The following is a 27378-nucleotide window of genomic DNA, read 5'->3' as shown; positions in this document are numbered from 1 at the left end:
ATTTGCTTCTGAAACCATTTAGCTTGTAGAATGGTTGCACATAGTTGTATTCTGAAACCATTTTACTGGTAGAATGGTTTCAGTGAGTAATTTATTAATTGTGTTTGCTTCTGAAACCATTTATCTGGTAGAATGGTTTCAGAGAGTTGTAATCTGAAACCATTTTCCTGGTAAAATGGTTTCAGTAAGTTGATTATTAGTTATTTGATGAGATTAAGGTAGTGAAAAATTGGGTTTTTTTTTTCTGTGTCCAAATCAAACGAACCAAGTCTCTATTTGTAGAGAAAAAAAAATTATGAATTTTGGTATAAAAAATAAAAAATAAAAAATAAATTTACGACGAAATAATCGAGTTTAAAGTAGTGAAAAATTGCGTTTTTTTTTTCGGTGTCCAAATCAAACGAACCAAGTCTCTATTTGTAGAGAAAAAAAAATTATGAATTTTGGTATAAAAAATAAAAAATAAAAAATTAATTTACGACGAAATAATCGAGTTTAAAGTATAAAATGAAAAAAATCACGCAGACCCAATAATAGCGTGACACGTGGCTGCCTTTTTCAAAAAGGTTTCTCTCTCCGCGTCAGCCTTCACCCCCACGCGCGCCTGTCGGCGCGTGTGATGCACGCGCGTGGATTTTGTCAAATGAGAAGCTGCCACGTGTCCTGGGGGGGGAAAAAGAAGTGGGGGCGCGTGTACTGTTGCATAAAATTACAGAAATGCCCCTGTTGCTCTATTCTTCCAAAAAATTAAAAAATGGGTATTTTTGTCCAACTCAAAAGGTGCACCTTGCTAATTTAGACCCAACTGGGTCTAAATTAGCAGCCCCCATATATATATATATATATATAATGTGTTGATATATTATTTGACGCATTTGTGAAATAATTTTACGAGTATATAAATTAAAATTTTTTGAGCAAATTAAATTCATTTTCTAATTACTAGTAGTTTACACTAGAAAGAATTTGTCATCCATTTAAGTCCATAAAACTCGAAGAATTAATCTCTACAATTGCGTCCAGAGATACATGGTTTCACTAATTAATTTAGGCGTAGCGTCACCGTGAGCTAGGCCGAAGCTGTTTTCCACAGAAAGAATAAGAAAAAAGCGATTAAATTATTTTCCAATTAGATCCTCTTTCCTCCTTCTCCTTCTCCTTCTCCACTCTTCAACTCCCAAACCCTCATCAAACCTTCTTCTTCAATTATTATTATTATTATTTGTAATAATAATAACAATAATTATCTCATATTAATCTAAATCATAAGAATAAAAAAATCGAATGGTTTTATAAAATCTGGAATTGAAATGAAGGCAGGGAGTGCTGCGAAGTTGATCGTCGACGCTCTTCTTCAGCGCTTCCTTCCTCTCGCACGACGTCGTATTGAAACCGCTCAAGCTCAGGTTAGTTACTAACATTCTTCATTCATTCTCTCATTGCAATAACAATTTGGAAATTAATTTGTTCAATTGATTAATTTTAATTTGGTGTGTACGTGCGTGTTCACAATAGGATGGACAATACCTACGACCATCTGATCCGGCTTACGAGCAAGTTCTCGATTCTCTTGCAATGGTTGCACGTCACACTCCTGTTCCACTTCTTGAAGCTTTGTTAAGATGGAGAGAAAGGTTCTTTTTATCAATTCCTATTTACTTATTGTTTTCAAACTTTAAAATTTAATGCAATGTTTAACTATTGTATTGCTTAGTAATACTCGTCTATGTAGCACCGACACTTCTGATGGAAAGTGTGTATAGATATGTATTAGTGTCCGACACACCTTAGTTCAATTAATTAATATTGGTTTTCTTGATGTGTTGGTGTTGTGTCTGATTTCTGTGTATGTGTTGGTGTTTCATAGATACTCCTAATTATTTATTGTAGAGTGAGATAGGTATGATAAATGAACGGTCGAATGTATCATAGGAAAAATGACAATTATTAATATCAAATAATCTATGTAGGACTGACACTTTATGTTGAAGGGGTGTTTGAGTGTTTGACATGTGTTGGTGTATGACACTTTAGGTTGAAGGGGTGTCTCACTGTTTGACGTGTCTTGGTGTTTGACACTTTAAAGACAACAACTATGCGTGTAGTTAAATTTGATAACTTTGATTTTTTCTAATTATTAGTTATATGTGTACGTGTTAATGTCGTATTCAATGTTTGTGTTGTCTTCGGTTATTCATAAGTATTAATTAATGTTAATGATTAATTAACAATTAATGGCTTGTTATATCGACAGTAACTTTATTGTTATACTATAAGGTTTGTTTGAGAAAACAACTTAAATAAGTGGTTATTGTATGCACAATCGGAAGAGATTATTTTACATACATCATATTTGGGCTTATTTTATGACACTGGCACTAAGTGTTTAGGAGAGAGCTTATGAAAATAACTTAAGCCATATTCTGTTTAAAGCTTGTTTCGGTAAGTTCCTGGCATGCCTTATTGTATGTGCAATTGGAATAGCTTATTTACATCATATTTAGGCTTATAAGCACTTAAGTGTTTAGGAGAGAGCTTATGAGCACCCTAAATTTAGGTTGAAGGGGTGTCTGAGTCTTTGATGTCTGTCGGTGTCTGACACACGTACGGCAATGGCAACACATGTAGTTACATTTGATAACTTCAAATTTCTCAAATTATTAATTATGTCTATGCTTGTGTCGGGTGTCGGTATCGTGTCCAATGTTTGTGTTTGTTTTGGTTATTCATAGGTATTAATTTTAATGATAATGATTAATTAACAATTAATGGTTTATGATTGTTATCGCCACTAACTTTATTGGTATACTATAGGGTTTGTTTGAGAAAACAACCTAATTAAGTGGTTATTGTATGTGCAATTGGAAGAACTTATTTACATCATATTTGGGCTTATTTTATGACATTGGTACTAAGTGTTTGGGAGAGTTCCTGGCATCCCTTATTGTATGTGCATTTGGAAGAGCTTATTTACATCATATTTAGGCTTAGATATGACATATATAAGCACTTAATTGTTTGGGAGAGAGCTTATGAAAATAACTTATGACATATTCTAATATTCTTAAGCTGTTTTCAGCTTGTTTTGGTAAGTTTCTGGTGTAGCTTACTGTATGTGCAATTGGAAGTGCTTATATACATGATCTTTAGGCTTAGTTTATGACATGTATAATCACTTGGGTGTTTGGAGAGAGCTTATAAAAATAACTTATATTCATTTAGGTGCAATACATGTCGGGATTTTGTAAAAAATTTTTAGAGGATTAGTCATAGATGTATCAACCTTTACTTATGAAAGCAACTTACAACTATATGAAAACAGTTTGACCACACTCACTTTTTGATTATAGAAATAGCTTAATTGGTATATATAAGTGCGTTTAAGAAAACAACTCAATTGGATTCTTCTTAGTGAAATAGTAACCAAATTTTTGCGTTTTTGTTTTTTTACTGTTTCAGTGAATCTCCAAAGGGTGCAAATGACGCATCTACGTTCCAAAGAAAGGTTACACATTTTTCTTCCTTTTTATCTACATTAACATTTCCGCATAAAAATGTGTGTTCAATAAATCACGAGTCTGTAAATTTTCTAATTTTGGTTTTGATTACAAAACTGCGGTTTGTTAATGCCAATATTTGTGATAGCTTTTTTTTATGTGGAATTCAGCTTGCAGTGGAGTGCATTTTTAGCTCAGCGTGCATCAGATTTGTGGAGTGTTGTCCACCAGAGGGGATTACTGGTTTGTACTTTGTTGTAACTGTAATTTTTTTGTTAAAATACATCATGTTAATTTTTCATACAGTGAGTTGTTTCATTCCTTATAATTGTTATTTGTTTTATGCTGCAGAGAAGCTGTGGTCTGGCCTGGAAAATTTTGTTTTTGACTGGCTAATTAATGCTGACAGGTAAATTAAGCCATTGCAGATGATAATGGCAACTCTGTAGCATGCTCATAGTTAATAAAAGTTCTGTTTTTCCCCTGAAAAAACTATAATCAGTCCTAGCGAAATAGGTCCTTTTGATTCTTATGTGTCTGAATCTGAATAATACAGTATAGGGTTCACTTTTCAAACACTCTTTTGCCTTTTTACAATTCAGACTTTGGAAGTTAAGGTTAGATTCTTACTTGCACAAAGTTGTCAATAATCTGGATTACTTTCTGTTCATATAGTAGCTTCTGGGAATTTTCCTAGCATTAGTAATTAGTAATTATGGCTAGTTAAAATCACTGTAGAACCCTTTAATAACTGTATCTTAGCCTAAAATCGGGGACACATACCCTGTTTTGTCACTATGCTTTTGAGAGGTTGTGTTTTCTTCTATACATGCATTGAATAAACCACCTTAAAAATACACGAGTTGAATTTCATGTATAAGCCAAAAAAAAGGACAACTTTTTCCAATGAAAGATGCAAAGAAAGAAAATTGTAATTAAAAACACTGGCCTTTCAATGCAGCTAATAAGACCACAAACCCAAAAAGGATTCATACTGCTCCAATGGATTTTATACTTCTTCAACAAAACCTTAATGAATATGAAAAGTGGTCTAAAAATGCTCTCTGTACCCACTTCTAAAAAATTGCTCAATGCTGATTTCTGGAACTATTTGTATTCCACCAGCATTTGTTTATGCTCCAGGTCAGGTGTCCAGTCTTAGTCATAGGGAGATGTGTGGAGAACTTGAGATCCCATATATATAGATGGACTGTTGAATATGTTGATTGTTGTGTTGGAAGTCCCACATTACTTAAGTTCCTGGGATGTGAAATGTATAAATATGTGAGGGCAACCTCACCCTTTGAGCTAGCTTTTGGGGATGAGATCCAAGCATATTTAACATGGTATCAAAGCCGGTTTTGTAAGGATGAGTGATCAAATTTTTAAACCGGATCTATACAGTAATATCGTTTTGCATCCATTCCATTTGAGTTGGTATTTTCTCCAGAATTATTATTCTGAAAAAACGGTTACAATAATTAGTCTCGGACAATTTATTTGTGAAAATATATGTATAGCTCAAATGAAAAACGGACCACACCTAAAACTAAAATCGGGTCAAGTTCTAACCGTTCAAATGGATTCTATAATAATAAGAGCGGGTAACCCCTATTTGGCGACTCATATATATATATATTTATTTATTTACCAGAGAAGTGGCCAAAGTAGTCTCTATAAGGCTCGAGCAATGCTGACTTAGACCTAAAACCCAAATTCTAAGAGCATCTTTCTTTCAATTAATTGTTTTAGTAACCATTGCCCCCCCCCCCCCCCCACACACACACACACACACACACACTCTTATATATAAATTTGGTGTGAACATAATGAACTTCTGTTGCAGGGTGGTTAGTCAGGTTGAATATCCCTCACTGGTTGATCTGAGGGGGCTTCTTCTGGACTTAGTTGCTCAACTCTTAGGTGCTTTATCCCGTATCAGGTATCTGGTTTATCACCGAATTGTAGTTGATACCTATCCAGTATGATCGGAAACTGCTTGACATTTATGATGTTAAAACAGATGATTGCATTTTTTGTTTTTTTATGCTTGTACTGAATTTTGCCGCAATTTTTTAATTCTATAACAACGACCAAGCCTAAGTGGGATCGGCTACCTGGATCAAACGACGCCATAATGTTCTGTCATTTACCATATTTCTATCCAACTCATTAATATCTAGATCTTTCTTAATAGTTTCTCTTATAGCTTTTCTACGTCCCACTTTAAAATTTATTTTGATTATGGTGTTTTCTTTACATTTTTAAGTTTGATGATCTGTACTCACTTTTAATGGTAGGTCTCGAATCTTCACCAATGTAATATAATGTTTTTAGAGGGGGATTCAATGTTTTTTAATTATCCTTAAGGGAATCGTAATGCAGTTATTTGGCGAATCATATCTTGTATTGTTCATGGTAGATTTATTGGTTTGCGCTGATTTTATAGTTGATACATTGATACCAATTATGAATGCAGAAGTGGTGATAGAATCTGTGCAAAAAATAAATAGGATTATTGGTTAGGTCACACCTAGATGCCTAAACGATTGTGAAACACAGATATAGTAGAAGAAGAAAGTAAGATGGCCTAGCAACAAGAGGCTGTTTGTTTTTGAGAGTAAGATAAAGGATGATAAAGGGTACAGAAGTGGGGGAGTCAGTTAGAAGGGAAACGGAAGAAAACAACAAAATGTGAATTGATGGCATATCATGAATTGGGCGGGAGATTGGAGAATGAAGAGTGAACATGGGAGCCAGAATATATGTAAGGGGATGAGAAAAGTACCTGGGAAAATGGTAAATTTTGCAGATGTTGAGGGTTGCCTTTGTTCTAAACCGGAACATAAAATCTATACATTTACTAGTTTAGAAGAAAGCAATTGCATAACATACTTCAGTTCTCCAGTTCTGATGTGAAGTTATTCATGTTTTCTCCCTGTCTTCCTGCTAGGTTGAGAGAAAGTGAAGGAAAGTATAGGAAAGAGAGAGAATGATAAACCAGAGGCTGAAACCTAAGAGTCTCTGTTGAGTGAAAGTGATGAAATGATTCACTTGAACTTTCAGTAAGGTACACAGTTTAACTATCTGTTGGTTGAGTCTTAAGAAGCTCAAAGTAACTGATTTTTAACTAACATAACAAAATATGCTCTCTGGTACTACAGTTATTAACCATATAATCACATAAATATACTCCCATACTGATGCATATATGAATGCTGCTATTACAATTTACACCAATACTCCCATACTGATTCACTTGAACTTTGTAATTTTACATGGTTACCTTTTCATGTGTTTGTGTGTATTAGTTTTTAAAATTGAATGGGTGTCTCTGTTTCTGTCCATTTTGTCTATTGTTCAGTTTAGTGATGGCTAATGATATGAAGTTGAGCCATTCTTGGTTTTTTTAATCAACTACAAAATATTTTTTCATTTCTTGGCATTCCAATCTTATATTTGTAGGTTTAGTTCTGTTACTGAGCGGTTTTTCATGGAACTCAATACCCGTCGAATTGACACCAGTGCTGCTAGAAGTGAAACACTTAGCATCATTAATGGGATGCGCTACCTGAAGCTCGGGGTATGTATAAGAATTAAATTAAATGTTTTGTGGTTACTGAATAACATTATATAATGTTAAGCTCCTTCTCAGGTTAAAACTGAGGGTGGTCTGAATGCATCTGCTTCATTTGTGGCAAAAGCAAATCCTTTAAACCGTGCTCCTCATAAACGGAAAAGTGAGCTTCACCATGCTCTATGCAATATGTTGTCAAATATCCTAGCACCTCTTGCAGATGGTGGGAAAAGCCAGTGGCCACCTTCTGGAGTAGAGCCTGCACTTACTTTGTGGTATGAAGCTGTTGGCCGTATAAGAGTTCAGCTCATGCATTGGATGGATAAACAAAGCAAACACATTGCAGTAAGTGGATCTTTATCAATTTTATTATATTCTCATGCCTTCTAGTGTCAAATTTGATAAAGATTTATTTCATGTTGTCCAGGTTGGGTACCCGTTGGTAACTCTTCTTCTGTGTCTCGGTGATCCTCAAATATTCCACACCAACTTAAGTCCTCACATGGAGCAGCTCTACAAACTTCTCAGGGTAAGTTCAAATTCAATTTACATGGGCTTAGCTTACATCTTAATCATGGCAAGCAATATACTTTTCCAAATTTACTATGTTGGAGGTTAAATGAGATTTGAGATCTAATTCCAATTAAATAGTCACATCACATTATATGCATGGTTAACAGCTCATGTTTCATATAAGAATTACTCGTCATTGTTAAACTTATTTTTGCATGAGAAAATAAAGGTTATATATTTACAAAAAACGTGATTACTCTTGGGCTGTTTCATCACTGTTTACTTTCGTCTCTCTATGGGGATCATTCTCTTAAAGATTTAGCTAGAGAAATGAAATACGAGTTAAAATTTGTCAACCCCATGTTCTGTTTGTATTTTATTCAATGTGATGTATATCTACCCTCCCCAGACCCCATCTGGTGGGAGCCTTGTGCATTGGGCTGCCAATTTTGTTTAAAATACATTTAAGTTAGGTGACTGCACATTGGAAATTTCCCTTTCTCTGTTTTCTGTAAGTGTTTGAATCATTATCATTAGAAGATGCCTTGGTTGGATAATCACATAGAATATAGCTAAACAAGAATTCAATGTTATAGATCATCTAAAAAACAACCAACCAGGTTTCCATCTAGTAGCATACCTACATAATATTTTTGGTTTGATTTAATTACTTTACATATAGCGGCATTAGGGCCTCTTGTTCAATTCGTTAGTTTGATGGAGGATTTTGAGGGAGAGGAGAAGAGAAACAGGTAATGAAAATTAATCTCAACTCATCAAAAGCATAGATAGAACATCTACAAAGTATACAGCCACTCTTTTATATTTACAAGCCAACAATCATCTGAGATTCAAAATCGCCAAAATGATATAATTCACAATTCCTATTTTTTTTTTCATGTATCACAAGTATTCCTAATCCGTACTCCATCATCCTATTTTAGGGAGTTCCCATATACTATTAGTCCAGGGAACATGCATGGCTGAAGGGTATACTTATTCTTTTTGATTCCTTGTTGAAAGCTTGTTGATAATTTGTCTTAAGCTCTTAATATGTACAATTGTGTAACTAGAGTTTGTATTTGTAATCACTTTATTATTTCTCTCTGATATGTTTTTGAATTGTATGAAGACTCTATCCCTTGTTGGATCATGCAGGATAAGAACCATCGTTTCATGGCTTTGGATTGTCTTCATCGAGTTTTACGGTTTTACTTGAGTGTCCATGCAGCAAACCAGGCTCAAAATCGTATATGGGATTACCTAGACAGTGTAACATTACAACTTTTAGCAGTTTTAAGGAAAGGATTGCTTACTCAGGATGTCCAACATGATAAACTTGTTGAGTTCTGTGTAACTATAGCTGAGCATAACCTTGATTTTACCATGAACCATATGATACTAGAATTGCTAAAGCAAGATAGCCCCAGTGAGGCAAAGGTTATTGGTCTTCGTTCATTGCTTGCTATTGTGATGTTGCCTTCAAGTCAGCATTTTGGTTTGGATATATTTAAAGGTACAGTGTCTTATGCCTGTTATAATAGCATACTTATATTTAAGAAAAATAATTGTTTAGTGGTCTATCTTTGTAGTAAAACTTGACATTTTGTTGAATGAGCAGGTCATGAAATTGGCCACTATATTCCAAAAGTGAAAGCTGCAATTGAGTCAATACTAAGGTCATGTCATAGAACCTATAGTCAAGCACTTTTGACATCTTCACGTACCACAATAGGTAAACGCTTCTCCCATTATATTACTAGCTTGATAGAAGGTATAGTCCAATTAGAAACATGACAATAGAAAAGACTGAACTTAACCTCAAATTATGTCGCGGAAAACATGTTTCTTTCATTTTCTCTTTATTTTATTATGTACAAATAAGGTTGCGTGTAAGTTTCTTTTGAAAAATATATAAAAGGATGGTGGAGGCATTAATTAGAGATGATATTGGATACAAAGAATGAGAACAGTAACAGAAGTGGAGACATAAAGTAGTGACTATAATTATCTTAAGATATATGATTCATTAAATAAATTCAATCAAAACGTACTATTTTACTTATAATTTCAAGACCTTTGTATATTTAATTAGCATTCAAATGGTATATTCATGAACCATGACAAGAAAACACAGATTGAATAGGTCAAACTTTTAGTAGTCGGGATTAGTGTATCTGAGTAGCTAAGCTTGTTAGTGTCAGTTAAAACCTTGCTACCACATTCTTCAAAAAAGCAATCAAGTCATCCTATTCTTCATAATAACATTCATTCTATCACAAGCTAAACCGGAACTATGCCTCGTCTCCACTTCAAACTTCAAGGCTTTGTTTGCGAGTTTGGAGGGGATGGGAGGGTTTTGAGAAAAAGGAAGAAACAAGTGGAAGGAATAGAGGAGTTTGAAAAATTTGTTTTTCTTCATAATACAAAAACCTCATTTGGTGGAACTCAAAAATTGTATTGGAAGTGGATTTTGGAGGGTTTATATGAATTTTTCAAATTTAATTTATGTTGTTATAATAATAGCTATAGGGAAATTGCATCTGTGAAGGTCTGCCTTTAAGAACATCTATTTATTATACTTGTTGCAAAATTTCGTCGGATTAAAATGATGAAAATTGGGAGTAGAACTTATTTTATTAAGATGGGAATTACTTTCTGGTTGATTTTTTGCAGATGAATTTAATTAGAATATTCTGCATCGCTTTATCAATTAAAAAATTTCTGCCATGTGACGCATTAAAATTTTGTAGATGCTGTCACAAAGGAAAAGTCTCAAGGGTATTTGTTTCGTTCTGTGCTAAAGTGCATCCCATATCTAATAGAAGAAGTTGGAAGAAATGACAAAATTACTGAAATAATACCACAGCATGGCATAAGTATTGACCCAGGTGTTCGCGAGGAAGCTGTTCAAGTATTAAACCGGATTGTGAAATACCTACCTCACCGGCGTTTTGCAGTAATGAAGGGAATGGCCAATTTCATATTAAGACTTCCGGACGAATTTCCTCTTCTCATTCAAACATCTTTAGGACGCCTGTTGGAACTCATGCGCTTTTGGAGATCTTGTCTGATAGATGATAGGATGCAACTTGATGCAGATACAAAATCTCGAGGTAATGAAACTGGGAGATTCAGAAAGTCTTCCTTCCAACAATCTGGCGAAGTAATAGAATTCCGTGCTTCAGAAATCGATGCAGTTGGCCTCATATTCCTTAGTTCCGTTGATAGTCAAATTCGGCATACAGCGTTGGAATTATTGCGTTGTGTCCGTGCATTGAGGAATGATATTAAGGACCTGAGGTTACATGAGCAACCTAATCATTTTTGGAGATACGAAGCTGAACCAATATTTATTATTGATGTTCTGGAAGAACACGGGGTATACATTTTCCTTAAGACTTTTATTTCATTTTAAGGCCCAGTTTTGTCAGAGTGTTCATTTTGTCTTATGTAGGGCTACATTTTATCATTTATTTATTTATTTTGAAGTTCAATCATGTTGTATAGTGCTTTCATGCCTCAAATAAGAATTTAAATATGTTGGTATTACAGGATGAGATTGTTCAGAACTGCTACTGGGACTCAGGGCGACCATTTGATTTGAAACGAGAACCTGATACTATTCCTCCTGAAGTGACACTTCAATCTATAATTTTTGAGAGCCCTGACAAGAACAGGTGGGCTCGGTGTCTTAGTGAGTTGGTCAAATATGCTGCTGAGCTTTGTCCAAGTTCTGTTCAGGAAGCAAAGTAAGTTTGTTTCTTTTTCTATCTTTTGCTGAAGCGTAAGCTCTGAAGAGCTAGAGATATTTTATTGGAACCTGGTTTTTGGTTAAGTGGCTAGTAAGAGATGCTAAATTTCTCTATGTTTGTCCGTCCAACAATAATCTTGTTACAATTGTCAGATCCGTTGACATTAGATAGAAACCTAACGAACCCTCAAATACCTCTTTTTTCTTCATAATATAAAGGTTAACGAATTGGAAGAGAATAATAGCAGAAGGAATTTGGAGGATCAGTAATCCTATGAAGCAAAAAGTGGAAAATAATTAAGATGAAAAAAAGAAGGAAGCCTTGCACCAAACAGAAAGCAATAACTTAATCTTGTTTTCTATCAACTATTTTGTCAAAGCAATAACTTACTCTTTTTCTCTATGTGTTATGGTTGGAAATAGATATATGATAAAATCACAAACCTTTATATATATGATGCATCTCTTTGGTTCAAAAGTATTTTTGTTTTACTCTTAATGTCTATCAAAGGTCTTGAAGATTCTTTGAAAGGTGTTGAAGTGAATTTTGGTTCTCTATATGAGTTTCATGTAATGGTTTCATGTAACAGTGACGCCATAATTTGTTTTTCATTTTGTTAAGTGGCCTTCCAAATTTTTGTGGCGCCAATAACTTTGTCAAATTTTTGTTTTTCATTAGTTAACCCAAAGTGTACGTGTATTGTGTCATTCCAAAGCGTACCTGTATTGTGCAATTCCAAAGTGTAATTAAGGTGGCCTTTCCAATCCACTGTATGTTTGTTCCATTTTGTTTTGGTTTTCACTACCTTAAATTAAGTGATTAATTATAGGGAAATATTACTAAGGGTAAATATGGAAAATCAATCTAATTTGTCAACCAATTTAATACTAAAATCAACTTTCTTAATACCCGTGTTTTGTCAAACTAGCTCTTATAAAAAGGGACGGAGGAAGTTTTATTGAAACCAAGAAATATAGGCCTGCTTGCCATCCACACCAGAATAAATAAAATAGAAAGCACCAGAGCAATGTTGAAAAATATGATTATAAAATTCTGATCATGCGCCACATGACAAATTAGGAGCCTTATGTGGCTTGCAACCATGCCACATATCATTAATATTAATTTTATTAGCCACCTCAGTAGGATAAAAGAGTTGTTCTTAGAGGGAGCTTTGGAAATCCTAGCCATTCATCAGCATTTGCAAATAGGTTATTCAATAACAGAGAAACTGAGATAAGGGTTTGAATGAAAATATAAGACATGGATCAAGAATGAGTTCTTTTTTCCAAGTGCCAGATAAATGAGAAGACTAAATGAAACCCACTAACACTCCAATTCAAAACTTTTGCCAACATTTAATTTACGAGAAATGTGGAAATTTTATGGAAAATGTTAATATTGAATGCTACAGAAATTGTTGTAGGAAACCTATGTACTGAAGTTAGATGAGAGACATGGGATAACTTCTGTCAACCATCATTCTCGCAGGCTTCTGCCTTGTGTTCCTCCCAAAATTTACTTGTGAGCCATTACCACCTTCATGAAAATCAATGACCTAAAAGACAGCTTACCAAAAAGACAAATATAAGTAACCAAAACACTTTATTCCCTCTTTTTCCTTAGTTGCTTGCGTTGTGTGTCTTTGCAGTATTCCTTACTTTCTTTTACTGTAATAACACAAGGGATATTGTCTTGGATTTTAAAATTTTTAACATTTTTATTTTGGTGATTTATGAGAGAATACAATGATATCACTTAATTCATGTTGTGACTTTACCTAGAAGGAGAAATGCTTTTGGTTCTTATATAATCTTAAAATTTCCATTCTACTCGTATACTTCATTATTGTCTCGAGTGTGCTAGGCTGACTATCGAGCTAATGATTTTATTTTTTACTGATCAAGATCATTATGATATTTTTTCTTCGTATAAAAACTTGCTTTGAGTGATTTTTTTTTATTATGGACAAACACTCATTTATACTGCCTTCTTGCCCCCTCAGTCTGTTTCTATTCCCAACCAAAATTTGTAATGTCACTAAAACTTTGTGCAGGGTAGAGGTTATGCAACGTCTTGCTCATATCACACCGGTTGAGTTGGGTGGAAAAGCTCATCAGTCACAGGATGTTGATAATAAACTGGATCAGTGGCTTATGTATGCTATGTTTGTCTGTTCATGTCCACCAGTTGCTCGAGAGTCTAGTGGAATTGCAGCTACCAAAGATCTTTACCATCTTATTTTTCCATCACTAAAATCAGGATCTGATGCACAAGTTGTAAGTACTCTTCACTCACTAAACTTTATTTATATGTCTATCATCACAGGTTGACTGGGTATTGAAATGAAGTGTTGAATGCAATCATTGATAATTCTTTTAGTTTTTATCTCCACATTTTCAAACTCAAATAAGCATATGACTCGGTGTTCCTTTATTTTACTTGATAGTTGCTTAGTGTATATTCTAAGTTGCATTTACTCACTATCAAATATTAGTCCTTTTTACCTGTCTTCAATGGGAGAGGTATTTGGACAAATGGTTGTTGACTAATGACTATCGCTGTTTTATTGATGTGAGGGCATTTAAATTTTCTGTTGCCATTCATTTGCCCGCTACTTTTGATGTCTATGTATTACTAAGGAGGTTTCTGATATAGAATGCAGCCACCATGGCTCTTGGCCGCTCACACTTGGAAGCATGTGAAATCATGTTCAGCGAGCTTGCTTCTTTTATTGACGAGGTTTCTTCCGAGACAGAAGGAAAACCAAAGTGGAAGGTATTATGGATTTGTAAAAGAAATTATCAGAAGACTTTTAGAATTATGTTTATTGATATAGGGATTAATACTATAGTAAAAGAAATCGATGAAAGAATTTTCAATTCTTAAACTTTTTCAGCATATGTGAAGTGAACAATGTTAAAGAAAATATTCCGTATTTCAAATTAAAAGACATAATCTAAATATACCTTTTGTTAATTATTTCTTTTGTTGCTTCTCCAATTTTGAAGTGGAATTTGGCACTGACAAGGTATATTATATGAATACAGAGTCAAAAGGCTCGCAGGGAAGAGCTCCGTGTCCATATTGCAAATATTTATCGTACTGTTGCAGAAAATATATGGCCTGGCATGCTTGCACGCAAGCCAGTTTTCCGCCTTCATTATCTTAAATTTATTGAGGAGACAAACAGACTAATTTCAACATCTACTGAAAGCTTTTCAGACACGCAACCGTTCCGTTACGCACTTGCTTGTGTTATAAGATCCTTAGCCCCTGAATTTGTTGATTCAAAATCTGAGAAATTTGACGTTAGAACTAGAAAGCGCCTATTTGAACTTCTTCTCTCCTGGTGTGATGACACGGGCAGTTCATGGGGTCAAGATGGTATCAGTGATTATAGACGTGAAGTTGATCGTTATAAGTCTTCTCAACATGCACGATCAAAAGATTCTGTGGATAAAATATCATTTGACAAAGAATTAAATGAACAGGTTGAGGCAATCCAATGGGCCTCCATGAATGCAATATCATCACTTTTATATGGACCATGTTTTGATGACAATGCAAGGAAAATGAGTGGCCGTGTGATATCTTGGATTAATGCTTTGTTTTTGGAGCCTACACCAAGGGCTCCATTTGGTTTCTCACCAGCTGATCCAAGAACTCCATCATATACCAAATTTCAAGGGGAAGGTGGCCGGGGAACTGGTCGAGATAGGGTTAGGGGAGGCCATCACCGTGTTTCTCTAGCAAAATTGGCTTTGAAGAACCTTTTGCTTACAAATTTGGATCTATTTCCCGCCTGTATTGATCAGGTAATATTTTCACTTTCTATTATGCATGGCTCCTACTGAAGAAAATGGATATGTTTTATCTGTTTAAAATCTACTGGGTGGGTGTTTATAAACTTTACATACTACTTTCCAAGCTTAAAAAAGGTATTATCACCTAATAGCATGTGTTTTTGAGATTTTTCACCTTGCATTTACCAATGTCAATGTGATTTCCAATCCACTATTAGTTATCACTTTTTTCCTCCTTTAACTTGCTGTTAAGCCTTTAAGAACTTGTTCCTTGACCTTTGACCAGAAGCGGTTAATAGCATGATCTTTTCTGTCCCCATTCTCTCTTCTAATAAAAGTTTTGCACATGATATATATAGGCTATTGTATTATCCACACATCAAATCCAAAGGGCTCTTTCACTAGATGTTAGATGTGTAAATGGCGAATATGAGCCTTTAGCTTAAAATTTAGGAGATTGGTTGGTCCTTGACAATTTTGTATGTATTTTAATTCGCTTTGCTATTTTCTCCCCTTTTAACTTAATACACCCTCCGGTCCTGTTAATATGAAACACTTTGAAATTTTTTTTTTGTCCTTTTTATAAGAAACACTCTTTAAATTTATTCTTTACTAAATACACAATTCTATTTGTACCCTTATTAAATAAAATCAAATAATCCATTTCAATGCGAGTGCATTAATTAGAGAGACCTATTTCCCATGCTAGTCCAGAGTTAGTTTTGGAATAAAACATAAAATTATAAAATTATTAATGAGAAGAATTAGCTTCCTTGGCCAGTGTGATTTTTTCAAAGTGTTCATTATAAAAAGGACCGGAGGGAGTACCTTGACACAATATAATTTGAAATTGAATGGAATCAAGACTAAATCATGATAAAAATAAACAATATAAAATCTAATCTTAAGAGATACTCTAAGATAATATAAAAGATACTAAATATTTTCTAATATTCAAACATCAATCATAACTATTCTTAATTTTAAATTTTTTAGTTTGTATTTTCTTGTCCTTGGTTTGAAGTTCTGCTGAAAATAAAAATGCAGCAATGCAAAACATAAATCGATGTATTTTTTGAGACAGTTTAGCTTAGCATGATAATGTATTTAATACTTAAATTGAAGTTGGGAATTGCAAAGCAGTATTAGAAGCAGTCCCTTTACTATAATATATAATAAATTCAAGCTCTCCATGACTTTCTGTTGATTATGAACTGATGGTTGGTGGTACCGTTCATTTTGTCCATTTGATTTCCTATATTTTCAGATCTCGCTTCCCTTGTATTTATTTCTTATGCAGAGATACCTGTTCTTATTGCCATTAATGCTTATCCAGTGCTACTACTCTAATTCTTCACTATTTTCTGCAGTGCTACTACTCTAATTCTTCAGTAGCCGACGGTTATTTTAGTGTACTGGCAGAGGTCTACATGCGACAAGAGATACCAAACTGTGAAATACAGAGACTATTGAGTTTGATCCTTTATAAAGTAGTGGACCCATCAAGACAAATTCGTGATGATGCCCTTCAGATGCTTGAGACACTTTCTGTTCGTGAGTGGGCCGAGGATGGCATTGAGGGGTCAGGTGGTTATCGAGCTGCTGTTGTTGGTAACCTTCCTGATTCCTATCAACAGTTCCAGTACAAGCTTTCCTGTAAACTTGCCAAAGATCATCCTGAACTAAGCCAGCTTCTTTGTGAGGAGATTATGCAGAGGCAACTGGATGCTGTTGATATCATTGCTCAGCATCAGGTCTTAACATGCATGGCTCCATGGATTGAGAACCTTAATTTCTGGAAACTCAAGGAAGGCTGGAGCGAAAGGTTATTGAAAAGTCTTTACTATGTAACATGGCGGCATGGAGATCAATTTCCTGACGAAATTGAGAAACTTTGGAGCACAATTGCTAGCAAAAATAGGAATATCAGTCCTGTTTTAGATTTCTTGATCACAAAAGGAATCGAAGATTGTGATTCAAATGCATCAACTGAAATAAGTGGTGCATTTGCTACATACTTCAGTGTTGCAAAGCGGGTAAGTCTATATTTAGCTCGAATATGCCCTCAAAGAACAATAGATCACCTGGTTTTCCAGTTGTCTCAGCGACTACTAGAGGATAGCATTGAGCCAGTTGGGCTAGGTGCAAGTAAGGGTGATCTCGGTGCAAATTTTGTCTTAGAATTCTCACAAGGTCCTGCTGTGGCCCAAATGGCATCAGTTATGGATAACCAACCACACATGTCTCCATTGCTTGTAAGAGGTTCTCTCGAGGGTCCGCTAAGAAATGTTAGTGGGAGCTTGAGCTGGAGAACAGCAGGTATGACTGGCCGAAGTGTCTCAGGTCCATTAAGTCCAATGCCTCCAGAGTTAAATATTGTTCCAGTAAGTACTGGGCGATCTGGGCAGCTCCTTCCATCTTTGGTTAACATGTCAGGACCCTTGATGGGTGTTAGAAGCTCAACAGGGAGTATCCGGAGCCGCCACGTTTCACGGGACAGTGGAGACTATCTTGTTGATACTCCAAACTCGGGTGAAGATGGTCTGCATGCAGGAAGTGTTGCATATGGCGTGAGCGCAAAGGAACTTCAGTCAGCCTTACAGGGTCATCAGCAACATTCACTTACGCATGCAGATATAGCGCTGATTCTTCTTGCTGAAATTGCATATGAGAATGATGAAGATTTTCGTCAATACTTGCCTCTACTCTTTCATGTCATCTTTGTTTCAATGGATAGTTCAGAAGACATTGTCCTAGAGCATTGTCAGCATTTGCTTGTAAATCTGCTATATTCCCTCGCAGGCCGTCACTTAGAGCAGTACGAGGTGGAAAATAATGACAGGGAGAACAAGCAACAAGTTGTGAGTCTGATTAAATATGTACAGTCAAAGCGAGGAAGCATGATGTGGGAAAATGAGGATCCAACAGTTGTCAGAACTGAGCTGCCAAGTGCAGCACTTCTATCTGCTCTAGTTCAGAGCATGGTGGATGCTATTTTCTTCCAAGGAGACCTTCGTGAGACTTGGGGAGATGAAGCACTCAGGTGGGCTATGGAGTGCACATCAAGACACCTTGCTTGTCGTTCACATCAGATCTACCGAGCACTTCGACCAAGTGTAACAAGTGATGCTTGTGTATCTCTTCTTCGGTGTCTCCATAGATGTCTAGGAAATCCAGTACCCCAAGTTTTAGGATTTGTTATGGAAATTTTAATGACATTGCAAGTTATGGTGGAGAATATGGAGCCAGAGAAGGTGATTCTCTATCCTCAGCTATTTTGGGGATGTGTTGCTATGATGCACACAGATTTTGTCCATGTATACCGACAGGTTCTGGAGCTCTTCTCTCAAGTGATTGACCGTTTATCTTTCCGTGATCGTACCACAGAAAATGTGCTCCTTTCAAGCATGCCTAGAGATGAACTCGACACCAATTATATAGGAGAATTTCAACGCACGGAATCTAAAAGTGGCTATGAACCCTTTCAAGAGGGGAGTTTGCCAACATTTGAAGGGGTGCAGCCTCTTGTTCTTAAAGGACTTATGTCGAATGTTAGTCACAGTGTCTCCATTGATGTCCTTTCCCGTATCACAGTGCATTCTTGTGATTCTATATTTGGTGATGCCGAGACAAGACTCTTGATGCACATTATAGGCTTACTCCCTTGGCTCTGTCTTCAACTCAGCAAAGACCCAGTGATAGGCCCTGCTTCTCCACTCCAACATCAATATCAAAAGGCTTGCTCTGTTGCTGCCAATATCGCAATTTGGTGTCAAGCAAAATCCTTGGATGAATTAGCTACTGTATTTATGATTTATTCTCGAGGTGAGATCAAGAGCATCGACAATTTTCTTGCTTGTGTTTCACCACTACTATGCAATGAATGGTTTCCAAAACATTCAACTTTGGCATTCGGGCACTTGTTAAAGCTACTAGAAAAGGGACCAGTTGAGTATCAACGCGTCATTCTGCTTATGCTTAAAGCTCTCCTCCAGCACACTCCAATGGACGCTGCCCAAAGTCCACATATCTATGCAATTGTATCCCAATTGGTGGAAAGCACTTTGTGTTGGGAGGCACTAAGTGTGTTAGAAGCCCTTCTACAAAGTTGCAGCTCATTGACAGGTTCTCATCCACATGATCTTGGATCATTTGAAAATGGAATTAGTGGAATTGAAGACAAGTTGTTTGCTCCACAAACCTCATTCAAGGCCCGCAGCGGCCCCTTGCAGTATGGTATGGGTTCAGGACATGTCTCAGTTTCTTCACAACGACAGGGTGAGTATGGTATGGGTTCAGGACATGTCTCAGTTTCTTCACAACGACAGAGTGAGTATGGTATGGGTTCCGGACATGTCTCAATTTCTTCACAACGACAGGGTGGGTTAAACGAGTCGCAGAGAGAGGTGACTTTGCAGAATACTCGTCTGTTTCTTGGTCGCGTATTAGACAGAAGTGCATTAGGTAAGAGAAAAGACCAGAAGAAGTTGGTCCCATTTGTGCCGAATGTTGGTCACCCATGATTGTAAAATTCTATTTGCTATATGTTGTATATATTATTTTTAAGATGTAGTAGGCATTGCTCTAGGATAGAGGTTGTATTGTACATAGGCCATTAGATATTTGGATGCCAGTTTTGTAGCTTTATGTGTAATCAATCGTAGACAATATACTTTTGATATCAAATATGATGCATAATTTAACTTTGATGATAAAAATATGCTTCATTTATATTTTTCTCTTTCCCTGCTAAGTTTTGAACAGGGCATTCATAGCTCAATGTATCTTAATCTTAATACTATATGCAAAGAGCTTCATTTTAAGGTGATTTTTTACAAGTGTCAATCGATGAATCCATTGTTGCCACATCACCTTAATATATTATATTTAATTTCTACACATGTTTGTCTATAATTTTACCATTCACACCAACTAAAAGATATCGCTTTTGTCGCATATTTGCAATTTTTCAACCACCGGAGTTAAAAAGAGAATGAGAAGAATGAATGGCACATATTATATATATATATATATAGATAGATAGATAGATAGATAGATAGATAGATAGATAGATTTTTTAAGTAGATTAGTGGTTAAAATTTCACATTTTTAAGTGGAATGGTTAAAATTTCAAATTTTTAAGTGGAATAATTGAAGTATTCGAAGTTCAAATTCCAATTTATATATACAAATTTGATATTCTACCAACTCGTTAAGTTTATATGACGTATATCTACCTTTTAAACATGTAGAAAATTGTTAACATAACTGAAATATTATACTCCATCTGTTCTTTTTTATAAGACTTAGTTTGACAAAACACGAGTATTAAGAAAGTTGGTTTTACTATTTTTTTTTTTTAAGAAGCTAAATTAGTCAACTCAAATTGACAGCAGAAATAATCAAACCTGAAACTAGGGATGACAAAAAAATCCAAACCCGAGAGACCCACCCGAACCCAAACCCAAGTCAACGGACGAAACCCGATTTGACTGGGTTTGGGTTCGAGTGACACCCGATAATATGGGTGTGGGTTTGGTATCAGTCAAACCCATACCCGAAACTCATACACCCACCCGAAATATTTTATAATTACCTAATTACCCCCATAGTCTCCCTCAATTTCCTTGGAAGACCTTAAATTTTAGTTGTAATTTAATTTCTTGAAAGTCTATGTTGTAATTTCTTGAAAGTCTATGTTTGAATTTCCTTGGAAGACCTTAATTTTAGTTGTAATTTAATTCAAAGTCTATGTTAGAATTTAATTTCTTAAATTTGCAAATGTGCTGCGGGTTTGGGTGGAAAAAACCCGAACTCAATGGGTGTGGGCGTGGGTGTTGTTTTGCCACCCGAACAACCTTTGGGTTTGGGTGATGATTTCGGGTGTGGGTTTGGTATGTGTCAAACCCGCACCCATGAGCGCCCGTTGCCATCCCTACCTGAAACCTTAAGGAGAAGTACACTCCCAGGTTTTAGTATTAAATTGATTGACAATTTATATTGATTTTTCATGTTTATCCTTGCAATTAATTATATTGTGTTGTATCAAACAAAAAAGAATTTAATGTTATTCAAAAACTATGTAAAGTAAATAAGGGTAAGTTTGGAAAAAATAATAATTAATGTCGACAATAGTTAGCAAAAAGGTCTTATAATAAAGAACGGAGAGAGGGAGCATCATGATGAAGTTAGGAAGCATTTTCTTAACCGTTGGGATATTATTTGTTTTCTTTAACCTCAAATAGGGATCTGGTAAACCTATCACATCTTAGCATCGTTTTGTTCTTATTATTCATATCTAATTTTTTAAAGAATGTATGTTATGCTCAAATAGGTTAATTCTTAAGTATAATTGTATAAATCTCTTTACAACTTTATCAAATTATTACATGCAAGCATATTAATACTTTTAAAAGTAGTTAAATAAAAATAAAACATTTTTTTTACAATCTACTTGTTATGATGTCTGCAATGATGTAGATGTGGTGCAAAAATATGAATTTAAATTTTGTCGCCAAAGTATGACATTGAGTGGAAGTTGTTAGAATTCTCCTACATGTTTTATGATATTCAATGCTAAATATGGAGTAAGTGCCATCACTCACAATTGTAATTGTCAAAATGTTGGTAAAAGCTACACGTGTGTTCATGTTGTATTAATTGTGATTATACATATGGTAAAACTCTTTGTTAGAATCTCAAATAATAAACTATGTTATTTCAAATTATAATTGTAAACTAGTATAACTTACCCGTGCAATTGCACGGGTTAATGTTCAATGAAAAATATAAATTATTAAAATTTTAATATTTTGTGATTTTTTTAATTATCTATAATTTTTTTTTATTTAATGTAATTTATTTAGATATGAAAAATAATACAAATTTTACATATTTTAAAGGGGAGGGTGTATATTAATCTTCCACTCCCCGTTCCCAACTCACATGTTATTTTTTTTCTCATAGACATCTGCATCAGTTTCTGTAAGGATCTCATCAACATATTAAAAAAATTGAATAAATAAATTTATTCTTCGTCTTTAAATATGCTCTTTAGATCCAATAGAAAAAACATATAGGCCATAGAGATGAGAAATTATAAAAAACTAAATAAGAGAAAAGAATATGTAAAAAAGAGATGAAAGAAAGCTGAGAGCAAAAATATTTTTAGTCAATTTTGGCAATGTTTCTAAAATTTTGTTTTATCATCAAATCATATTCCTTGAGTGTAGCTATCTTATACACCAAAGTTTGACATAATATTTTTGGTGCAATAATTAATTCGTAATTAACACACGATTAATATAAAGACTTCTATAGAAAGCTAGAAATTAATATACAAACTTCTTGAGAAAGTCAAATCTCATAAAATATGAAAATTTCAATAAATTAATGATAGTATTGCAAGACCAAAAATAAATTAATGTATTTAAATAAAAATAAACAAATTGATGAAGAGAAAGTTTCATTTTTGTTTAGTACCAAATTGTAAAAAAAAAAGGTAAACTAATTCAAAGTCCAATGAATTTTTTTTAATTAACCTAATTTTAATACCTAAAAAACTATGCATCATTAAACATAATTATTTGGATTTTATTTTAATATTTTTAACTATACAAATAACTAATTCAAAGTCCACTTATTGTAAAAAAAAAAAAACTATACAAATAACTAATATGAATTCAAAAATTAAAATAATACGTAAGAAAACTACATAGTGAGGTACATATAAAATTTCATATATAAATAATGATGAACATAACACTATTGAAAAAATACATCATTTGATCACTCTGTTGATTCATTCATTAAGAGAATACATCATTGATATTTCAAGTTGTATCCAACTCATAATTATTGATAAAGCAAGATAAGAAAAAAAGAGACTCCAAGTTTGATCTCAATTCAATCCATTTTGTCAAAATGTGATGCATTTCTTATTGTCTTCCAATGATTTCTGTGTCACAAATAATAAATTAGTTTAATAAATAAAAATAAAAATATAAAGACCAAAAGAAAATAATCTAAATAGTAAAAAAAAACAATATAAGAAATATAGAACAAAGAAAAAATAATAAAGAAATTTTTAAAAAGTGACAATAGACAAAAAAAAATGTGAGTATTGAGAGAGATGAAATCTATAACAATATATAAAGGGGATATGGGAGTTTGGGTTGACTTTTTCTTTGGTCTATTTTGCCATTCACTATCATTTGAAATAAAACATATAACACCCTTGATTTTTTTAGTAGGAACAAAAAAATTTGATTAACAAACTCACAATAACATAAGACATATATTTTTTTAGTCTTCATACAAATGTCATATATATATATATATATATATATATATATATATATATATATATATATATATATATATATATATATATATATATATATATATATATATATATATATATATAGTGAAAAAAATGAACATATGAGTAATTTTGTCTTTAATGTGAAATTAAATTCATTAAAGTCAAATATATTGATTCCATTTTCAATTTAAAAAACGTATTAGTAAATATATTTGTAAATATGGCATATTCCATTCCATTATATTATAAATTGATGCACATGAATATAACTCAAATATTCCATTTTTTTTTAAGATAATAAAATATGAAGAATTGGCTTGTTAAAAAAAATGAAGAATTATATTTTAAAATAAATTTCGAATTTTAATTTTTATTAATAAATTGAATGTGAATAATTTTTTTATCAAACTAATGCTTATATTTTAATAAAAATATATTAGTTTTTTAGCATAATTCTTTTTATCACATAATAAGAATTTGTTTTCGTATGTTAACAAAATTGGGGTCTTGTTTAAAAAAAAAATTAGGGTCTTACCATTTTAGAATATTAGTACTATAAGTTGTTTGATTGCCTCCTAATCTCCTAATAATAATGTATTGAATTCTTACCAAAATAAATAATGTTTTGAATTGTTTCCAAATATAGAATATAAATTGACTACTCATTTATTTTCATATTTTTTGTGCATGTATATAATATAAAAATAATTTGTTGTAAAACTACTCATTTATGTTAAAGGTAATTTAGACAAATGCACTCAAATAATAATACAGTTTTTTTTTTATTAATCAAATAATAATACACTTAAAAAATAAGAATCGAAAATATTGTTGATATTTTTCAAACGGAAAAAAAAAATCTCAACATCTAATGTTGTTCAAATTAATTTATAAGAATAAGAAATTTCTATATATTTCTATATATAGTTATAATTTTTAAATTTGATTTTTGTGATTAAACCCGATTAATATATCAATAATTGTCTTTCTGATTTTGATTTTTGTGATTTAAACCTGATTAATATAGTAATGGTTGCCTTTTTAAATATTTTTTTAGTCTTCATACAAATGTCATATATATATATATATATATAGTGAAAAAAATGAACATATGAGTAATTTTGTCTTTAATGTGAAATTAAATTCATTAAAGTCAAATATATTGATTCCATTTTCAATTTAAAAAACGTATTAGTAAATATATTTGTAAATAAGGCATATTCCATTCCATTATATTATAAATTGATGCACATGAATATAACTCAAATATTCCATTTTTTTTAAGATAATAAAATATGAAGAATTGGCTTGTTAAAAAAAATGAAGAATTATATTTTAAAATAAATTTCGAATTTTAATTTTTATTAATAAATTGAATGTGAATAATTTTTTTATCAAACTAATGCTTATATTTTAATAAAAATATATTAGTTTTTTAGCATAATTCTTTTTATCACATAATAAAAATTTAACAGATTCATTTTGGTTATGTCTTCAACGTATTTTATTTTTTTATAGCCATTGTACCCAAGAAAAAACCTAATAGGAAATAAATCATGGACCCTGTTAATATTAGATTGATACGTTTTATAATTAATATATTTAATCATTATGGTATTTAATTTGAATTCATTTAAGTGTATGTGTTTCAAAATTGGTATTAATATGTTTTCTAATTAATTGAAAATTTTCATTCTTGTAACAAAAAAACATTCTTTCCATTAACTTTGAATTTAAAATTTCAGAACATAAAGTCAAAATAAATAATAATTCAGAACCATAGATGACTCATAGCGTGCCAACTTTCGATGTTCTTTTTTATCAAGTTTTTTCTATGTGAATAACAAACAGGTTTATTTTGCATATAAAAATAAAATAGACAGATTTATTTTGTTTATATTAATAGAACAATAACAATAGTTGATACTACTAAATTCTAATTTGTATAAGGAATGTTGTCATTCTTCTACATGGATCTGTAAATAAAAAATTATATCTCAAAATTAGTACAATTATAATTATTTATAAACATCATTTAAGTACAAAACTTATATCAACAAAAAAATGTAGTAGAAAGATGTAAATTAAAGATATATACCAACACATTGCAATTTGGATCGTCGACTTTACTACTACAAATAAAACAATGAAGAGTCACGAAAATTATAAACATGTGTAATGTTCATCCAAAGACCTCTTATAGAATAACAAAGAGACATACCTGAAATGTGATTTGTAATGTTCATCAAAAGACCTCTTATATAGAATAATAAACATGGGTATATAAGTAATTTGCCCAAAATGTGTAGTTAAAACCATTACTAAATTTTTTTTTTTTTTAGTAATGGTTAAAATTGGGGGACGGAAATAACAGTTACTTTCATGCCTCACTCAAAACCAGAACTACTTTAAAGAGCATTAATGTGTTGCACAGGGAGGGTGTAACACCCTAACCCATACTACCCTTAAAAACGTAATTTTAAAAACTTTTCAACAAGTGTAAAGGCAGAGTGCCACGCGGTAATTAAAACACAAGCATACACACAGAGCGTCATGAAGTTTAACATGAAAAGCAACAGCGGAATCATAACAAACCAAGCAGGCATATATATACATATATATATATATACATATATATATATACATAAGCCATATTCATCCCTAAGGATGTCACTTATACAAGAACTAGCATATCAAAAAGGTAACACCGATATACGATGAAATCCAAGCGTAAACCCCGACTCGATGTTACATTACCAGAGCATTTACTATTTACAAACTCTAGTCAAAAGCTAGTACTAAGAGGAGTAATCTATGCTAAGTCTCCTCACCAAAAGGTATTTCCACCCCACGCTACAACAACAGTCTAAACGTCGGCACAGTCCTCAGCCTGAATATCTGAACCCCCAAAGGTCCAGCAAATAACACAAAGCAGAGAGTTAGAAAAACATAATCGCATATCATACGAGCATAAGAAAGGTCTTGCACTTTCGAACTACATCATACATATTCTAACTCACGCCAAAGCATCGCACTAAACGATTATCAATTAATAAGGTTCAACACAATTTCAACCAAATAATGTCACATACCATTTATCAAATATATGCGCATTTACCCTAAGGTATCTAATGCCAATTAATTCACTGTCATGCCATCCCTAGACATAACTAAATGCATGTGGTACCAAGATGTCTCACCAACGGTGGACCAAGAACAGTTTTATATCATGCTGGATATGTCGGAACTTACCGAACCATCTTATCTCCCTTGGATAAGCCAACACAGTTTTATATCCTGTTGGATAGCAACTCCGGACTCATGGATTCATCTAATCCGATCCTCGGCTTCATTATGGACACATAATCCATTTTCGTTATTGGAACCCAAGTTTCCAATGTTCACATACAATCATGAATGCATGTATGCATACACATATCAACCATATGATATTCTCTAGCTCGAAGCTACTCTTTTATGAATGCGGGAACACAATCCTAACACATTCACTTAACATTGCAAATTAATGCCAAAACATAACATTGCTCACTTAAGCTACAACTTATTGCATACCCGTTTATCAATCATATAACGATTAACAATAAGCATTAACAGTATCAACATGTATCAACAATCATGTAAGGATACCCTTAAACCATGTTACAAGTGCCTAATTGCATTTAAAACAATTATCAAAAAGTTGCTGTCACAGTGCTGTTCGCTAAGCGAATCCGTAGCGAACCCGTAGCGAACCCGTAGCGAATCCGTAGCGAACCCGTAGCGAACTACATCAGAGGGTTACAGGTACATGGCGAACAGGTAGCGAACTTATTCGCTAAGCGAAGCCGTAGCGAACAGGTAGCGAACTTATTCGCTAAGCGAAGCCGTAGCGAATCCGTAGCGAATC

General features: G+C 33.3%; 1 protein-coding gene across 1 annotated transcript; it reads left to right on the top strand.

Annotated features, from left to right (window-relative positions):
* The first annotated feature begins 1076 nt into the window (after positions 1–1076).
* Positions 1077–19879, top strand: LOC123905606. Its single transcript, XM_045955279.1, has 17 exons — positions 1077–1406; positions 1516–1634; positions 3460–3505; positions 3668–3740; positions 3849–3906; positions 5344–5439; positions 6963–7080; positions 7153–7419; positions 7502–7603; positions 8746–9103; positions 9209–9322; positions 10341–10969; positions 11143–11339; positions 13399–13621; positions 14001–14120; positions 14393–15160; positions 16519–19879. Exons 1-17 carry the CDS (start codon positions 1311–1313, stop codon positions 19669–19671), a joined length of 6537 nt encoding a protein of 2178 aa, XP_045811235.1. The 5' UTR covers positions 1077–1310; the 3' UTR covers positions 19672–19879.
* Positions 19880–27378: the final 7499 nt, after the last annotated feature.

The sequence above is a fragment of the Trifolium pratense genome, linkage group LG2 (assembly GCF_020283565.1).
Source record: "Trifolium pratense cultivar HEN17-A07 linkage group LG2, ARS_RC_1.1, whole genome shotgun sequence".
NCBI classification, from domain to species: Eukaryota; Viridiplantae; Streptophyta; class Magnoliopsida; order Fabales; family Fabaceae; genus Trifolium; species Trifolium pratense.
This window is presented reverse-complemented; position numbering and strand designations above follow the sequence as displayed.